The sequence below is a fragment of the Podarcis tiliguerta genome (assembly GCF_965153285.1).
Source record: "Podarcis tiliguerta genome assembly, chromosome: 1".
NCBI lineage: Eukaryota > Metazoa > Chordata > Lepidosauria > Squamata > Lacertidae > Podarcis > Podarcis tiliguerta.
Genome location: NC_139534.1, coordinates 88,675,661 through 88,694,039, shown reverse-complemented (window position 1 = coordinate 88,694,039; position 18,379 = coordinate 88,675,661). Strand labels below are relative to the sequence as shown.

At 45.0% G+C, this 18,379-nt stretch overlaps 1 protein-coding gene across 4 annotated transcripts in view; it reads right to left on the bottom strand.

The window, feature by feature from the left end:
• The window catches only part of GALNT16 (polypeptide N-acetylgalactosaminyltransferase 16), a 139,032-nt gene continuing 120,653 nt past the window's right edge, over window positions 1-18,379 (bottom strand). For 2 of the 4 annotated variants that reach the window (XM_083398784.1, XM_083398783.1), the window contains exons 14-15: window positions 14,106-14,222; window positions 1-4,563 (exon numbers count right to left, since the gene is read on the bottom strand). In XM_083398784.1, the coding sequence (XP_083254910.1) occupies window positions 4,426-4,563; window positions 14,106-14,222 (255 nt within the window). In that variant the 3' untranslated portion in view covers window positions 1-4,425. Of the gene's footprint in view, window positions 4,564-14,105; window positions 14,223-17,283; window positions 17,387-18,379 lie in introns of all 4 variants that reach the window. The other 2 variants (XR_014501876.1, XR_014501877.1) reach the window with 2 other exon arrangements.

The following is an 18,379-nucleotide window of genomic DNA, read 5'->3' as shown; positions in this document are numbered from 1 at the left end:
TTTTCAGAAGTGGAGTTTATTCCAGCATCCTGACACGTTCTGGTACATGCTTTGGTTAGGGAAAGGGGGGAAACAAACCTGCGTCCACATAAATTACTTTTGGCAAAGTGCATTTTAATGAAAGGAGGGGAGAAAACAAAGCCTTCCAAAAGGATTTCTGGACAGCGTTTTTGGCTCCTGTTAAATAAATCCTGCTAATTCCCCATTCTGCACATCCAATTACACCGGATAAGATTTCATTAAATCTTTTAAAAATCCCTCTTCCACCTTTTCCTGGTAATGAAATCACTTGTCATTGTTTCATTCTGACTGCATATTTCACAAGCTGAAGGCTACACTCAGCCCCTCTACTTAAAACACTGTAAGGCTTTCTTGGGGGGGGGGTGTCTTTGTCACGGAAGGTGGCTTCCCTAGACAAGCATCCCCTGCTGGACCAGAAACCCCAGCCCCAAATCAGATGCTGGATTCCTCCCTGTATCCAGCATTCAGACTTCTGTCTGTGGTCCCCAACACACAGAATAATGGACACAGCACCTAACAGGTGGTTAGGGATGCCAACCTGCCGAGTATCTTAACACAGCCACTCCTTTCCCCCACTCCGGACAGGGCTTGGATTTAGACCTTCAGAGAAGACGCACAGCACTATCTTAGCTGACTATGCCTGCCACCTGCTGCTCAGCCAGAGGACTGCAAACCCAGGTGTGTTTCTCAATCAGGGTCTTTAAAGGAATGTCACAGGAAGTAGTAGTATATTATGTTGATTTTGTAACGGTAGAGGAAGGCCATTTTGGAAACACCTTGATTTTATTTGAATTTGAAAAGCAGTGTTTGAATCCTGGGGCATGGATTGTGCTGGGGACTTTTAGCACCACCTAGCAATTTAAATGGCTTGATATTAAGACACGTAATCTTCACTTAAGCAGTGATGTGAACATACAAGTCTTTGCAACTGTCAGGCTACAACTTAGGAAAAGGGGAAATCCTTGCTTTTTGTTAGCAGACGCATGGAAATTAAAAACAGAGTAATTTCTCCTTTTATGGCGGAAAGACTCATACTGAAAGCAAGCCATAATACTGACATGTCTTACTGTCGCCCCTTGTATTCCTCCTGCTCTGATGTTAGCTCCAGCAGTGTGAGGCTTGGTTTTGATTTCCCTGCTGAATGAGCTATACTTCTTGAGTGCCTCTAATGTGATCCGAAAATCTCTCATTACATCTGAAAGCTTCCCAAATCTTACTGTTGTGATCCCTTAGAGTTGCCTGCTTAATGGCTGCAACGGACAATCATGGAGTCCCCCAAAGTTACAGTGAAGGTGACTTCACTTAGTTGTTTGCTTCCCAGCTCGATCTAACAGAGAAACAGCAGCATCAGATATAGACAGCAGCGAATGGCCCTTTCCAAGTGCTTACCTCCTCAACAGGGCCATCTCGGCAGCTGCCCCTCTTCAGAAGTCTCCTCTACCTCCAGATATAAGGACTCACACACAATCGCACACCTATACTCTTTCTACATGCAGGTTTAATAGACAGAAACTGATACGGCACACTTCTCTCATGATTCTACCACCTTAGGGCCAATTCAGACATGCATGATTAATTATCAACATCATGCAGAGAATTTCATGTCTGAAGTGTTCATATTTTAAGTCTCTGAGTGCTCATTACACAGTTCCAGCAACAAGTGGAATGTATGATGCCATGGTTGAAAAGATTTCAACTTGGTGCCATATACAGAAACTGCATGAAATTGTGATCAATTTAGCTTTCATATTAATGTATTTGTGTGGTGTTACATATATAGCCAAGGGATCCTGGTTTAAAACAAACAATTCTTAACTCATGGTTCAAAGCTGGCCTCTTGAGCAATTAACCATTGCTTTAAACCAGAATCCCTGGTTTGTTTATAATGCTAATTTGAGATTTTTCAAAAGTGAACTAAACTTGGCAGAAGCCCAGTCAGGTGGGAAGAGGGGGGGCGGGGAGCATGAGAGCCGATGCTTCATTCCAGACTCATAGATATTCATCCTTCCGCTAAATAATGGTTTAATGTTACCAGACCTCTTTAATGTGAACCAGGCCTCTTGGTAGTGAAGACCTCTGGTATAAGGTGACCACATGAAGGACTCTTTAGGACATTGCAGGGCCTATACTAAATTCAGCATGCAGGCAGCACCTCAGTTCTCTGAGATGACACAGACTTGACAGGCAAACAGTGGTACTGCTGTGCCAAGGAACAATTCACTAACATGAGTCTTGCAACAGTCATGCAGGCCATGACTTTCTCTCCTGCTGTTCCCATTCAAAGTATAATTCAAACCAGGTGGAAGAGGCCATGGTCCCTCTCTTGTTAGCATTCTCCTAAAGGGAACCATGTTTGCACAAAAGGGTCTGCTCTCAAAACTGGTTTAGATCCTGGGAACATATACACACCAGAATTCATGTTGAGTTGCATGTCAACACTGAGCTCATGCAACCTATGCAGTGATGCAGGTCAGTTGCACAGTGCCAGGCAGCTCACCTGAGACTTGATATTGGGCATGTTAACTCAACAGTAAGTCCCACTGAGTGGTATTCAACTACCATGTCCCATCAGCTCAAGGATTTCCATTTGCGCAATGGGGTTGCTCTCCCCCCCCCCCCCACATTTCCAGCGTCCTTCCCAAATGTTCTCCAGAGGGCTGTGGAATTGATTTAGGGGACACACCGGGGGAGAAGAGGGGCAGGACATTCCGTTGCTCAAGCAGAAGTCCTAGAAATAAGAGAACATTCAAGTAACACCACTCTGGCTGTGATCCAATGAGTTCAATGGGCTTATTCCCAAACAGATATCGACAGGAGCACAGTCTTAGTTGGGTGCACTGCAGTTACAAGCTTTCAGCCAGTAGCAAAGGGGCAAAGTGCTAGTCTCTAAGTCTGCTGGGGAAAGTGACAGGATCAGGAGGAACTCAGCAAATGGTCCGAGTTCATGTTTTACACTCCAGGGAGGAAAAAAAGTAAATAAACACAACCCAGCAAAGTTGGCCTTACCTCGTGCGTGGATGCAAAAGTCTGGCTTTCGTCTCGGGAACAGGCTGTGAAGCAACTCCTTAGGTCTTAAGAAGGAAGACCAGTTCTGTTTGATTTGTTAACATGGGCCAGGCACACGAGCACAGCTTGACCATTTGGGCATCGGTTCTTCAGCACAAGCTGTGCTTACAAGAATACGGTAAATAATATAATGGGTTGCTTTCTGCAGGTAACTGTATATCTCTCATGCATGTTAGTGAAGGCAGAAGGGAATGATTTTTGTTCTCTTCTGAGTCCTTCAAGCCCTTTCGCTTAGCACAGAAAGCACCAACACTTTTAACACAGGCTGTCAGGGTAATGTCATTGAATGCTTCTGGATGAGACTTAATGGATGGTTCCCTAGCAGCTGCTGCCTCACATTTATCAGTCTCAAGAGTGACCTCAAATAACCTATCCACTATAGCTTAGGCATTCATTTTCTGAACATTGTTTTCCTAGTGGCGGAAGAAAAGAGGTAAAGACAGTACGAAACAACAAAAAGCATCACTTATGCCGCATCCTCTGTAGGGGAAAAGGGGACCTTTTGTCTTTTCAGACAGCGTTTGCGCTTCAGGACTCATTTTAAAAAATAAAAATAAAATAAAAAATACCAACAGACCATTTAGCCAGTTGGGGTTTTAAGTTTCTTACTGCAATGTACCATCAACCCTATCAGAAACAGCAAACAAGAAGCCGTACAGAGAATCTCTGCGATGAATTATATTAACACACGCCAGTGAGGAACCAAACACAGAAACAAAACAAAAAACAGCAATAAAGACCCTAGCTGCTGCTTCTTTCATCCCCCACCCCCCACAATTAGGCATCTCCCAATAACTTAGCCACAACAATTCTTGCTAGTTTTCTCATACAGCATTTTTGTACAACACACATGCAAAATGAGAAGTGATGTCAGGTCAAAATGCCAGTGAAGCCAAACAAATCCACCAGGAGTTCGTATTAAGCGTTGTCACAGACATCCATTGCAACAACTCCATGGGGCCAGAGAGCACAAGTTTCTCTGGAGAGAAAGGAATGGAGGAGAGGAGAAGAGTTGTCAGTAAGTCTTAGTCACACCGAAGTCTGGGCTACTGGGCTGCACCCTTCCCGAGCCGTGAGCTGCTGTGGAGCTTCTTATGGAGTTACTCACAGAGGGGAAACGGCTAGCAGATGGGCTATTTCCAGGGATCTTTCCATATATCTCGGAGTGCTTCGTTAATGGATCCAAAAACACTGACATTTCAACTGAAATAGTTATCGGCTGAGGCTCACAATCAAAATACTTAGGGTTTAAAGATAATCAAACTTCATCCCCCACCCTAACCCCTTCCATTCCCAAGAGTCTCATGCAAAAGCATCAGAGAAGTTGCCCGGCAACCATCATGTGGCTTGAAGCAGCTGCCATTGTTGGCCCAGTATGTCTGACTGGCAGATGTTGGTCACTAGTCTGCTGGACTGGCTTTCTAAGCAAAGGCCACTGACGAAGTGCTGGATGAAGTTGCCTTTCATCTTCCATTTCTGTGAGAGGAAAGAAGGGAAGGAAGACAAAGAACAACATCAAGCGATTAAACCTGACCCCTTCTTTACTTAGTTTCTTGCTTGTTAGGTTTAAAGCACACAGCTGTGTCTGTGACGCTACACACTCAAGAAGTGCTAAATAAATCATATTTGTTCACGGTGTTATTTAGTGTCACCATTTTGAATTTCTGGCATGTGCATGACAGTTTCAGAGCTTTCGCCTTCTAATTCAGTAGCACATCTCAGTGAGAAAGGTATCCAGCATCTCTAATGATTACAATAGTCACAGCACTATGCCATGCACACTCACCACAGAGCAAGTCCCACAGAAATCTTATTTCTGAGTAAACATGCATAGAATTGCATCTGTCAGTATGAGGCTTGGGGCATCAAGGATGACCTGATTAAGGGGGTGGAACAAGTGGTGAAGGCATCAGAAATTTGGATCATTGGAATTCTGACTGGGAGTGGGGATGAATGGCAACCAATCCTCTAGCTTTTGGAATCACATATATTTTGTACAATCAGTGGCATAGGGCTGCTTCCCCCCCGCCCCTCCTCCCGGCAGATTCTCTATTCTCTTTTTTCTCTTGTGAATTGCCTCCAGCAAAATTTCCATGTCTTGACTCGGGGCTACTTCTTACGAGGCAATTTATTTTTAGGCACTGCTACCCAAGTTCTAAAATACCGAAGTGTTGCTTGGATTAGTTAGGATAAGCACACGAATATAAATCAAACCCCACACACTTTCAAATGTTTTTGAGTGGACCCAACGGTTTCCTAGTCATCACCGACACACGTTTATTCACATGGACACTTCACGACTGAGATAATGTGCAAGCATTTTGTACCTGGATATGTGTTATCTGAGTGCAAAGCTTCTTATAAGAAGATGCAGCCCTGAACAGGTAAGTGCACCTATTATCTCTTGGTTCAGCAGTCAGGCAGTCAGGCGCAATGTGTGCTCAAACTCTAAGTTTCTTTTAAGCTAAGGACAGTCTGGCTTATTAATATAAAAACCAGTAATTTATGTGACCAAGTGTCGTTTTCTGCCCTCCCCTACAGTTATGGCTCAGCTCACTTACCCAAGCCATTCTACGCTTATTTGCTTTGTAAGTGGCATTTTGTAGTGTGTACACATTTCTGGTCTTGTGGCGTATGGTGGTGCAAACCATTGATCTATTAAGGGCTAGTGGGTGGACAGTTGATTCTGCCAGACAGCATGGCTTGCTTCCAACTGCATGATTCCATTTTTTAGTACAGGGCAAAGATGGGCAATCTGTGGTCCTCCGGATATTGTTGACGTCCAACTCCTATCACCCTTGATCATTGGCCATGAGAGTTGGAGTCCAGCAACATCCTTGTTATAGGTTCTTATAGCACATGAAATTAGACCCTCTCGCCTGCCCCAAACATAGCCGCTTGGTGTTTTAACTAGTCCTGTGTGCTTAGAAGCCATCTGGCATGGCAAAATGAAATGCTCAATAAAGTAACATAGTATAGCTGTGAGAACTCCCTAATGCCAATTCTGTGGTACATTAGAGGAGACTGCTCAGCAGTTGAATGGGCTGAACCTTCCCAACTTTCCCCTTTGGCTTCTTCAGCCAGGTATGACAGAGGGCCAGGGTGCTCTTAGCAACTTGACCACTCAGGGATATTAAATTGCTATTTGTCTCAGCTGCTTGATTGATGAGGGCAAAAAGGGACAGGCTCCAACCCCATGGCACATCCAGGTAGGAAATGCTGAGAGCTAGCAGCTCCACCCCGGCTGCTTGGCCTCTTAAAATTCACGCTAGCACACAGTATGCACTCATAAAGAGCAATTCTTCTCAGGCTGACAAGCTGAACAGTTTTAGACAACCAAGACATATGCCGTAGGTTGTAGGGCAACCAGCAAATGTCCAGATGTTAAAATCTATAAACACTTGAAGTAAAGGCTTCATTAGCCATTATCATTAGTTCATTTTCTTGGAAGTACCACCTGCTACACCTGATTTCCTTTGGCAAGATCATTATTTGTCTTGAATCGATTGTGCCGTCTTCAAAGCACTCTGCCTGCCGCCACGTTACAGAATCATTTAATGATTTAACATTGGCATCCTATACATTGATATTTAACCCACTTTCATGATCGGACTCCTTCAGTTCTGTTGGTGGACTGACCATATCTCCCATACAAGCAGAACTGCCTAGTCAAGCAACAGTGTGCAGGAAGGTGGTGAAGAATGAGAGAGAGAATTAAAACTCTCCACAAAATCCAAGATGGGGCCCCCTTTCTAGCAAACCTATTTGATCTCAGTAGCCACTTTTTATATGGTAAGGTTGTGTAAGTACCAGGTGTCCTCTTTGTGATGATTTGAAGGACACCCAGTATCTGCTCTGCAAACACTTTGGAATCTGTAAAAGAATAGGGTTACCCCGCTGAACGTTAGGCAGCTACAGTTCTTCCAGGAAGGGAGGTACCATTCTGAGGACCAAAAGTGGCATGTCTGATTTGGAGAACAATGGGCTTGGTGAGGTGGAGAGCTTCAAACGTGTCCACTTTAGCACTATTTCCCTGTTGTGGTCCCCCCCCCCCCCTTTTGCCATCACGTCCAAATTTGTTAGTCTTGGGAGGGATTCCCAAAAAGATTTGCTGGGGGTGGTGACTAGCCCTTGCCAGGAGGCAGTGAGTATAGACCTCTGATCTAGAGGCAGTGGGAGAGGATGAAATGTTTTCGATAAGCTTAGCCTGGTAGGCCAGCTGTAGACTTTCCTGGAGAAGGCAGTCACTTGGTAACTCTTAAAAGAGCTCAGAAATTTCAGCCAGTTCAGAATGCCACTGTCTGACTAATAACAGGTGCTGACTGGGCAGGGTATATTAATCTGATACCATTTCGCTGGAATTGGTTGCCTATTTGTTCCCAACCTCAATTCAAAGTGCTGGCTCTTATTTTTTAAAGCTGCAAGTCAGGAGTGGGGAACTTCTGGCCCTCCAGCTGTTGCTAAATTACAGCTCCCATCAGCCTCGGCAAGCCTGGCCAATGGCCAGGGATGATGGGAGGTTGCATCTGGAGGGTGGAAGTTTCCTCACGAGGGTCCCCATAACTGCTTTTAGTGGACTAGGACTACAGTACCTGGAGAGCCACCTTTCCCTGTGTGTCAGCCCCCTCCCTATCTCAGATCAACAGATCTAATGCATAGCCTTTTGACAAGATTGTGGTGGGTTAGACTTAATCATCCTGGTACTCTTTACTGTCTGTAAGGGGACCAGCTGTGATTTGTAAAGCTCTTCCACTGTACAGAGATTGTTGTCAATGGTAATTAGGCAGGGACGTTTCCCTTCCTTTGGCCCCCAGCAGCATCCTGGCCCCTTTGAGAGACCCATGTTTCACACTGTTTTTCTGGACTAGAGGCCCACTGATCTGTAAACCTCTTTAAGTAGGATTGATATCCCTCGCTCATTCCTTAGCAGCTGCAACAGGGCACCCAGCAAGCATTTTCTCCCGCTAATGAACGACACCAAACGAAAGAAACTCCTCTATTAATTGCACGACTTGAAAGCGCAGCGGTTGTATCAACAGAATCTTTTTCAGTCGTTCCTATTCAACAGAAAGGTAAGGTGAGAGAGGGCACAAGAGTGAGGACAGAGGGCAGGGAAAACATGTAGGGAACTGTATTAGCACAATTACTGCATCTTGTAATTAGTTAGCTGTAAATGGCGGGCTTGGTTTCATTAACCTCCCACCCCCACCCCGTCACACACATCCAGGCTTGCCACTGCATTTTCCAGGACACGGCCCAAAGAGCAGTAATGTCACTGTACAAGACACAGCTTCGTTTGAAATTTCACATCTGATGGCTTGAGTGCACAAAAGAGTTATTAAAAATAACCCAGCCTTGGGCCAGCAGAGTGGAGATGAGATCTTCCATAGCAAAAAGAAAGAAAGAAGAAAGCATTCAAGTTTGACCTTGGCTAATATTGTAGGTCTGAATCATGCATGCAAACTGGGTGGCCGTTTGCAAGCCTGTGGGCCCAGATCTACATCAACGTTTCTCAAACACTGGGCCTTGCTGAAATGGTGTCTCCTCAATGCGAGTACCAGCAATTCCCCACATACTGAGTAAAGGTGGTTGGGAGAAAGGGATGTTTAGGAGCAGGGAGGGAAAATAGGCTGAAGGGAAAGGGTCAGAGGCTGAATGAAAGGAAATTAGAAAAAGGTAAAACGTTGACCAGAGTTTTCTTTCTCCTAGATCGGCTACCTTCCCAGGTGGACACGGCCCATCTGCCCCTCACTTCTCTCTATACTAGCATGTATAGAGAGAAGTATAGAGAGAACACATTAAAAACAAGTGTTCTGGAATCAAAGATTGTGTAATACATGGACTACAAATGCTAATCTCTCTCATTCCCACTTTGAAACCCCTTCACTTCAAGCTATGCACTAAATAAAACCAAAAGAATTTGAGCTGTGGGAAGCTAATGTCTACTAAAAAAAACAAGTACTATTCTGCTGCAGGGGTCACATTCAGAAAGGAATGTTTTCTCAGATTATTATAAAGTAGATGCTGATCCAAGCACCTGAAAAATCTCTCTCTGTGTGTGTCTGCAATGGCAATCTGTCTGTTCCTGTAGCGTTCCATTTCCCCCTCTCTGGAAGCAAGCAACTGAAGAAACCGCATGATAAACTTCCATCACTTTCCGCTAGCAACTAATGTTTCACACCCAATTTGTCCATAACAAAATAAGATTTTCAGAATATTTGGGAGTAGGTGTCACTCTCTTCTTCGAGTACCCAGATACTCATCTAACATAGAATAATTACTCCTCAACATGGCAATTAAGTCATTCCAGTGCAACTAATATAGCAGGTTAATATTAATAACACTTCAGAAATACAGCAAAAATATTTTTAATGGAAGAACAATTCTCCATTGTCCCAATTCTTACATAAAAAGAAAATGTAAGAAGTTTGGACTTTTTAAGAATCATCATATTTGCATTGTGACAAACATAAACCAAATAGAAAAGCTGACCAAAAATAGGATTGTTTGACTAGTCAATAGATTTATTATAAGATTTCTTACTCAATATAAAAATACAATATTAAAACAATTTATGCTAAGAATAAGGTGGATTCTAACATGTATCTATTTCAGGTGCCAAAGACTAGGGTGAAGAGATGTTCCTTCAGCACATGTCAGAAGATATACAAGGAACTCTGCCTCTTGGCATCAGGCACGAAATTTATTTCCAACCCCCTGCAATGCAGGAATCTCAGCTAAAGCACCCATGACAGACAAAATAAATAAATGAATGAAGGTGCCAGACACAAGTCTGCAAGGAGGGGAGTCCACAGTTTAGTGGCTGCAGGAGAGAATGCCCTCTCCCTTTGATTGAAAGATTGATATACAACTACATATGCAGTTCTAAGCTCTCTCTGGTGCTACTCTACTTTTGGTGCTATAATGCTGCTGTCCCCGCTCAGTGCCATTGACATATTATCTGGTCCCCACAAAAGGGATTCTGCTTCACTTGTTTATTCATCTGCCACAGTTGCTGATAAAAGGGGGGAATGTGCGTTAAAAATTGCAAAGGGTATTTTTTGTACATCAGTGCTAGAATGGGAATGTCTTTTTTTAGTATCTATCTATGTAAAAAGGGGGGTGCTGCTACTCATATGTTGATAAAAGTGTCATGGGTGCTAGCGCAAAATGTCTGCCACAGGCAGCAGAAAAAACAGTGCTAGTAGTCCCTACCAGTGAGTGCTGTCAGAAAAAAAGCTGTTGTGTGTGTGGTAGTCTCGTAATCTGGTGAACTGGGTTCGCGTCTCCGCTCCTCCACCCACATACAGCTGCTGGGTGACCTTGGGCTAGTCACACTTCTCTGAAGTCTCTCAGCCCCACTCACCTCACAGAGTGTTTGTTGTGGGGGAGGAAGGGAAAGGAGAATGTTAGCCGCTTTGAGACTCCTTCGGGTAGTGATAAAGCGGGATATCAAATCCAAACTCTTCTTCTTCTTTAAAAAACATGCCCAGCTGTGAGACTTTCAGCATTAGGGGAAGTAGGATTGGGGAAGCTTCACTGTGCTGGTGTTTCTGCACAACTACATTGGCCAAGACTTGGGGGTCCCCCTTGCCTCCCACCCTCAGAACGGGTAGCTTTTTCCTGGGATGCTTTGCTTAGCTCTTAATTGGGCCATCCATAACCCAGCTTATTTCAACACATTGCCACTATTTTCAGAGTCTGTCCGATGGAGTTTTCAGGGTCTAGTTTGTTAGCCACAGCACATCAGTGGCAGCCTGATACAAACTGCATGAGTTCTACCAACCGTGGAAGATTGCCATATATTTTGGGGACATTTTGGTACTGTGTTTAATAATTGTTATTTTTGTACAGTATATGTTTGGATTGTATTAAATGCTTACTGTGGAGAGCTTTATTTGCATAATGTCATATGGTTACTTGCACTGCTGTTGTGATAGAAATTCGAAGCACTACTATGAAACAGCACTTTTAAATGAAGTGATGCCAACGGGGGGGGGGGGGGGGCTCCAGGAATCCAGTGATTTGGGAAGGATGCCATCTGGGATTCTTAAGAATGAAGGAGAAAAGGCTAGTGAAAAATAATAAAATCAACAGACACAGCCCAATGCCATATCCACAACATCTATTTCCTTTCCAGGCCAAAACAGGATTAGCTTATTTTTTTCACTTTAGCCCCCTCTTTGCCCTAGTCAGTTCCTGGATGAGTTTTGAGTTTGGGCATGCATACAAAAAGCAGCATGGGAATGGTTGTAGAAACATTCCTTGCTAAATGGCTCGTAATAATGAAGGCTGAAAAAAAAAATGAAAAAGAAGAACCATGCTTCTGAGCTTTTGGATTCCATTTGAATCCAGAAGACTGCAGAGTACTGGTCTCATAGGCAAGCATGGCTCATTCATTGTTTCCATTTCAAAAAGGACAGCAGCTAAGAGCTGCAGGTGACAGAGACTTTGCTTCTTAGGCACAAGAGACAATGGAGGATGAGTTCTGCAGCAGCAGCAAGAGTTCGCTATGCCACAGGGAGGAAGATTTTGTGAAAGCACTTAAGAAGAAATTAGTGACCTAGTTCCAAAGCAGGCCGGTGTGCGTGTGGTCACCAGCAGAGGAGGAAGGTAGGCCTAGGCAAGAACAACTCACTGGGGACATTCACACAGCCCTAATTTCAACAGCAAGAGTTTATTGAGGGCATATGTGTTGTGACAGTTCTTATGGGCGCTCCTACATTAGCCAGAGCTCTTGGGAAACTTGTGCTTATGTTCTCTATGTGCAAGGTTTTAAAAGGAATTCTGTCCTTGTTTTTTGTTTTGTTTTTTAAAACAGAGACATATAGGCAATTAGGAGTACCTTAACAGGTCGATACTGCAGGAGATGAAGGAGGGGCTGCACATATTTAGTTTAGACTTGTCAACTCCCTCATGCAGAACTGATTCATTCTGTGTCACAGCTATTAATAGAAATAGAAAAACCTCCCGTACCAGGAATTCGGAACCTTTCCTGATCTATGGGTTAGATGAAATCCCACCCCTACTTTCCATCCATTTAGCAGGTAGCAAACTGTGGGGAGGGTTGTCAATTTTTGGAGGGGGACTGGAAGAATTCAGGGAGGCATTTTTCCAATGGTTTCTCTCTTTTCTGCCCCTTTTCTTATTTAAAATCCACTTGAGGCTTCAAACTGTATTTCTGCTGCCACACATGTACCGTATTTTTCGCCCTATAGGACACACTTTTCCCCCTCCAAAAATGAAGGGGAAATGTGTATGCGTCCTATGGGGCGAATTCAGGCTTTCGCTGAAGCCTGGAGAGCGAGAAGGGTCGGTGCGCACCGACCCCTCTCCCTCTCCAGGCTTCAGGAAGCTCTCCGCAAGCCTTGGGAGCCCGGCGCGACTTCCCGCCGGGCTCCCAAGGCTAGCGGACAGCAGCCTGCAGCCCGAAACCCGGGGAGCGCAGCGGGGCGCGCCCTGGGCTTCGGGCAGATATCTGCAAGCCTGGAGAGCCCGCCGGGAGTTCCCGCCAGGCTCCCCAGGCTTGCGGATAGCAGCCTGTTCTGGGGGCTGGGGTCAGGGGAAGCTCGGGCTTCCTCCGCCCCAGCCCAGCGAGCTTCGGGAGCGATGGTGAGGTTGCGCAACCTCGCCTTCGCTCCCGGACCCCCAGCCCTGAGGCTAAAAACAAAGCCAGGACAGCGAGCGGGATCCATCCTGCTCGCTGTCATGGCTTCTTTGCTCTTTGGGGCTTGGGGGGGGGAATAATTTTTTTCCTTTATTTCCCCCCCCCCCAAGATAAGTGCGACCTATGGGCCGGTGCGCCCTATAGGGTGAAAAATATGGTAAGTAGCTGCAGCAACAAACAGGGCTGCTCTTAGAGACCACCAAAAAGCAACAGTTATTTTGCTGTGACCCAGAACAACGCCTTGTCATGATATAGCACTGTTCCAGGGGTAACCTGGAGAAAAAATAGGAGCTGCCAGTCATGGTCACGATCTCTCCCTCTCCTGCCCCACAGCTCCCTTGAAATGACACTATGCAAAGACGCAGCACAGTTTGAGAGGAGCTGTAAGTTGCAGGAGGGGTGGGGCGTGTAACCTGGCCACCTGTTGAGGGATGCTACGAATAACAGTGCTTCAGCCACCCCACCTTTGGCAATAGCAAAAATGCAGTCTATTATAGTAGGGTTATTCAGATACAAAAGTTGTTGAGCTTATAGCAATAGCCCCCCGGCGCTCTCGAGCTTGAGCCAGGGTTGTCTGCGCCAGAGCCAGACCCAGAACAAGAGCCACACACACACTTTTTTAAAAAACACACCCCAAAATCCGGGGCATTTGCTTTAAAATGTAAAATTCCCCCCCGGATGGGTATGTATGACCACCGGGAGTTCCCAGACATATATTATAGTAGCTTTGGGGTAAAAAAAGGGAGGGGGGAGATAAGTCACTGCCGCTCACATAACCTTTCAGAAAGTTCTCCCCAAAATTCCACCCTCAATTTTCAGATACTCCCTGCCCCCCCCAAAAAAAGTGAACCAGAAATTTGAAGCTGAGCCCTAGTTTTTAAAACTCACGCAGGGAAGCAACCACTTTTTACCTTTTCTGGCATAAGATATGCTATAGCAAAGCAACACGTTTCCGTATCCTTTTCTATAGAGTTGTTCCAGTGACATGAACACATATTAGATATTACCTGTGCCATGAAGTGTGATGTGCAAACCAACTCCACCACTCCCGATACCTGTGCTGCATTGTGTCTTCTAAAATTGCTACTAGTGTTCTTTATTTATTCTTATTTTAAACGCCTTGGATGCCCCCCAAATGTTGTCTGACTCTAGCTCCCATCAGCCACAGTCAGCGTGGCCAGTGTGCTTTGGATGGCACTCATACCACACACACACACACACCAGCTTTATGATATCACATGGATTGTATCCCATCTCCAGAGCCAAACCACCCTTATACAGTAATTTTTAAAACTAAACTACAATGGCACCACAATAAAACAGGGGAAGTGTGATTAAGGAAGCACAGTACCTGTCTGCCATCTTTCTGATTGCATGCCTCAATTGTGATCTGAGAGCCAGCGGAGAAAGAGGTGATTGAAAGACACTTGTCCTGCTGCCTGATTAAAGGGTCACTGAATATCCACTCCTTTGGAGGAAGAAGAAAAGAAGAGAGTTCAGTGGTGGAAACACAATACCTCTTTCAGCCATCAAGTGCTCAGTGCATGTTGCTTTTGCTTGTAAGAAAAGGGCTGACTCAGACCTTTTCGTCACCTGAATTTCTCTATGCAATGGCCTTTGGGCATGCATGTACCTGTGATCGCAAGGACAAAGCACGGTGCGAACTAGCAGGAGGGGTCCACTTACTGCTTCAGAGGTTACTGAACCTGCAGCAGCAGCAGCTTTCAGTATAGACGGGAAACATAGCAGGAAAAAGGCAAGAAACACTGCATATGTGAAAGACACTCAGTTTTGGAAACAGAGACTGAAATCCTGGGAAAGATTGGGCACTCAAAGAATTCAGGGTTCAAAAAGAGCTTTTGAGGTGTGCTTCAAAGGTTACTAATTGGCTCTCCCTCTTGCTAGACAACAGCTTGTCCAAGGATTTCAGCCTTGGACAACCTTTTCCCATGACTGGCAGAGGTGGAAGGCCAGGGCGTGCGGGGAAACACCTTTCAGCCTAAGGGCCACATCCCCTCATGGAAAACCTCCCAGAGGTCACATGACAATAGTGGGTGGGGCCAGAGGCACAGCTGAGCAGTGCAAGAGATATGCCTCTTACCTTCCATGCAGTGGCCTTACCTTACAACATTCCAAAAACCAGAGGGTTGGGGTTTTTTTACATACAGCCCATACACCTCTTTCCATCTGGACCAGCAAGAGGTAGTATCACAGTGCAAGGACACATTCCATGCAAGAGCATGCAAGGAAGGGACAGAGTGGGACCAGTGAGAGGTGGGGCTTAGGGAGAGGCTTGGGGGGGGGGAGGGCAAAGCCTGGGTCTGACGGAGAGATCAGTAAGGACACATTCAACCCTTGGGCCTGAGGATTCCCCCCCTCCCTTGCTTTTTCTAGAACAGGCCACAGTTTCTACTTATCTTCCCCAATAGGGAAACATCAACCTGTTTCTAAAACACGATTGTAGCTATTGTCTATGGTGGCAAAACATGCAATTTATCATTAGGGAGACAGCATAGACACCCACCAGTAACAAACACAGAGCAAGAGGGCAAGCCCACTTCATTGATTTACCCTCCCACCTAATAACCATCCTTCCCAACAGACAATTAACATTCGCCTTCTTTGCTGGGATAATTCCCAGGACAGAGATACAGTTCAATGAATTTCAGCAGTTTCAAACAATGACAAAATAGCACAGCAAGTCAAATCAAACAGCTTGTTGGACGCTGTCTGCAGGCTCCTTCCCAACCATTAACAGATGTGAGTGAGCCTTTGTTGGCATCCAGTATCCTACTGCGACCTTTTGCTGACTCAAGCTGCTTCCTTGCTATATGACAGCATCTGAATGAAGGGTTCCCGGTCGAGATTGTCAGCTGGAATAAATTCCTCAGAAGCCACTGAAGTTTAAAGGGTTTTGCAAAAAGCAAGATTCTATAGCTACGTGTTATGTTTGTGGCTATTTACTATGTACGCCAATAGTTTGTTCTGTATTTTATTCTGTATTGTTCCCTTGCCGGGAAATAATTAAAACTATATTTTTTTAAAAGTATAGAGGATTTTGCCACACATAGCATGAACCGCTATGTTACAGAGCAGTTCTATTATGAATGCCCATAATGAATTATAAAGAAAGCAGCTACTATTTCAAGCCAATTTTGAGAGCATTTGCAACTGATTCTTATTCAACATAGAGGGGATTTGCTACCTACTCCAGAATAAGCAAAGCCAATATTTATTCACAAAGAATTTCCCCCCTGGGTGGCTTACAAACAAAACAATACTAATACATCATAATCAGCAATAGAAAAATATAATTTTGTTGCAAAAGGGAGAGGAAACACCCCCCCCCCGGAGATTTAAAACACCAATATAAAAACCTGGGTGAACGAAAAGGTCTTAGGCTGTGTGCTCTGGATCCAATGCACTCTCAGCACTGCTTTGGGAAGCCATGTCCATACAATGTTAACCACAATCCACATTTATCTACAGGGGTGTCAAAACATTTTTCTAAGAGGGCCAGATTTGATGAAGTGAAGGGCCAGGGGGCCGACCAAAGGGCCAAGCAAGGTTGTTGACCTTTTTTAGGATTGAAATTGTTGAGCTTTTTATAGGATTTTACCCCAGAAAATAAACTGCCACAGGGGCCGGATTAAACCGACCAGTGGACTGGATTAGGCCCCCCAAACGGACTTTGAACATGCCAGCTAGAGGAATCCAATGTCACTGCATTTTAAATTGGCAATGTGTGCACAGCCTTAAACAGATTTAGAGCAGTAAATTCTTTACAACAATCTGTTGCCATAATTTCTAACTCCTACAACCTGCAGGATCTAATTCCGTGCCTTGCATTCTGTGGAATGCTCTCCCCAAGGAAGTTCGCCTAGCGCCTTCATTATACACCTTTAGGCGCCAGGCAAAAACATTGCTTTTTAACCAGGCCATTAGTAGTTGTTCTTTTAAAATGTGGCTATTTTTTCTGGAGGGGGGTGCTATTGGGCTGCTGTTTTTATTTTGATTATATATAGATTGTGATTTTTATGTTGATCTTTTCTGTGAACTGCCCTGAGACCTCCATGTATAGGGCGGTATATAAATTCAAATAATAATAATACATGTGTGCAACCACACCCAGGATCAACATACGTATATTCCCTGTGTGATAGTAGTGCCAGTAACTTTTACATACCAAACAGAACTGGTGAAAAGCTCAGGGGGGGATAAAGTGGGCATTATTCCCATATCCAACAAATCTGGTTGATTAGGAGCCACTAAATACTATTTTACATGGTATCACTATTTATAGAGTTCCATGTAGGAAAGAAGTGGTCTGTAGATTCTGACCATCACATCCATGGTAAACGTGTGGCCTCCCCATGCCTTGTACATGTAATGAAATACATGTGTGTGCGATCACCACAGCTGCAGATGTTACGTTACGCATTGGTTTCACTTTTTTTGTCCTTCATTGTAGTTCAGGAAAACTGTGTACTGTGTGAAACAGCCTCAAGACATAAAAGTTTTCACAATACCATAGCTCCCAATGTCCTTTAAATAGCTGCCTCCTCCTCCTCCTCTGTTGGACAGCTCCTGCATGTGACAAGGGACTTCCTGTCTCTACATCTGAACTATGTCCTTAAGGCAATAGTAAAACAGAATAATAATGGAATTGTAAGATAATAAGTGGATCTGGGTCATTCTTCACATTAGCTCTCCATTCTCTTCACTGCTCCCCCAATTCCAAACAATGCTATGTGGGCACTGTATCTCAACTGCTGCCCACACGATGCTGGAACTCTGAGGGCTGGGTTCTGTGAGTTGCTCTGAATTTTCTCCCTGACCCTTCTCATCTGTTCTGGCTGTACATCTACAGGCTGTGCTGATTTTCGAGGGCCAAGGAAATGGCCAGATGGGAGATGTCTGACTGGAAAAAAAGCTCATGCCAAGCAGCGCCTATTCGGAAGAAGAGCTTGGGCTACCAGGGTTGGCCCAAGACATTTTGGTACCTGAGGCGAATCACAGAAGGCCTCCCCTGCCTAGTGAGTGAAGATCTCCATCAGGAATAAGGGTGTGGGGAGTGAAGGTCTTCAACAATGGGAATAAGGGTGGGAGGAGACCATCAGTGCCTCCTATTGGCCAAGAGGCTGCTATAGAGGTAGTACTGGTGGGGGCGGCCAGCTGCCGAGGAGGCAGCCTCCAGCCTCCAAGAAGCACACCACAGTTGTTACTGCAATCACAACAGCAGCAGTGGGTGATGCATTCCTTGGAAGCCGGATCTGCTGCCCCTGTGGATTGTGCTGCGTGAGGCGGTAGCCTTGTGGGCAACCCATTTTATGATGGTTTGCTGTGCAAGCACTTTATCAAGGGGGTCCACTCAAGTGGCTGGGGAGGACCTTCAGGGAAGGATGAATCCCAGTCAATTCCTTCTCTGCCTTCCAACAAGGAGAATCAATGTGGCTTGGAGGAAGAACTGAGGCAAGGCCTAACGAGGCCTAACCCTATTGTCCACAAATTATCTACTGCCTCTGCCCAGCCAAGGGATCCACTAAGATCACTATGCTTCAAATGCACACATTTATCTTCCCCAGTAGGTAGTAGAAAAGCAGCAGAAAAGAATAAAGGGACCAA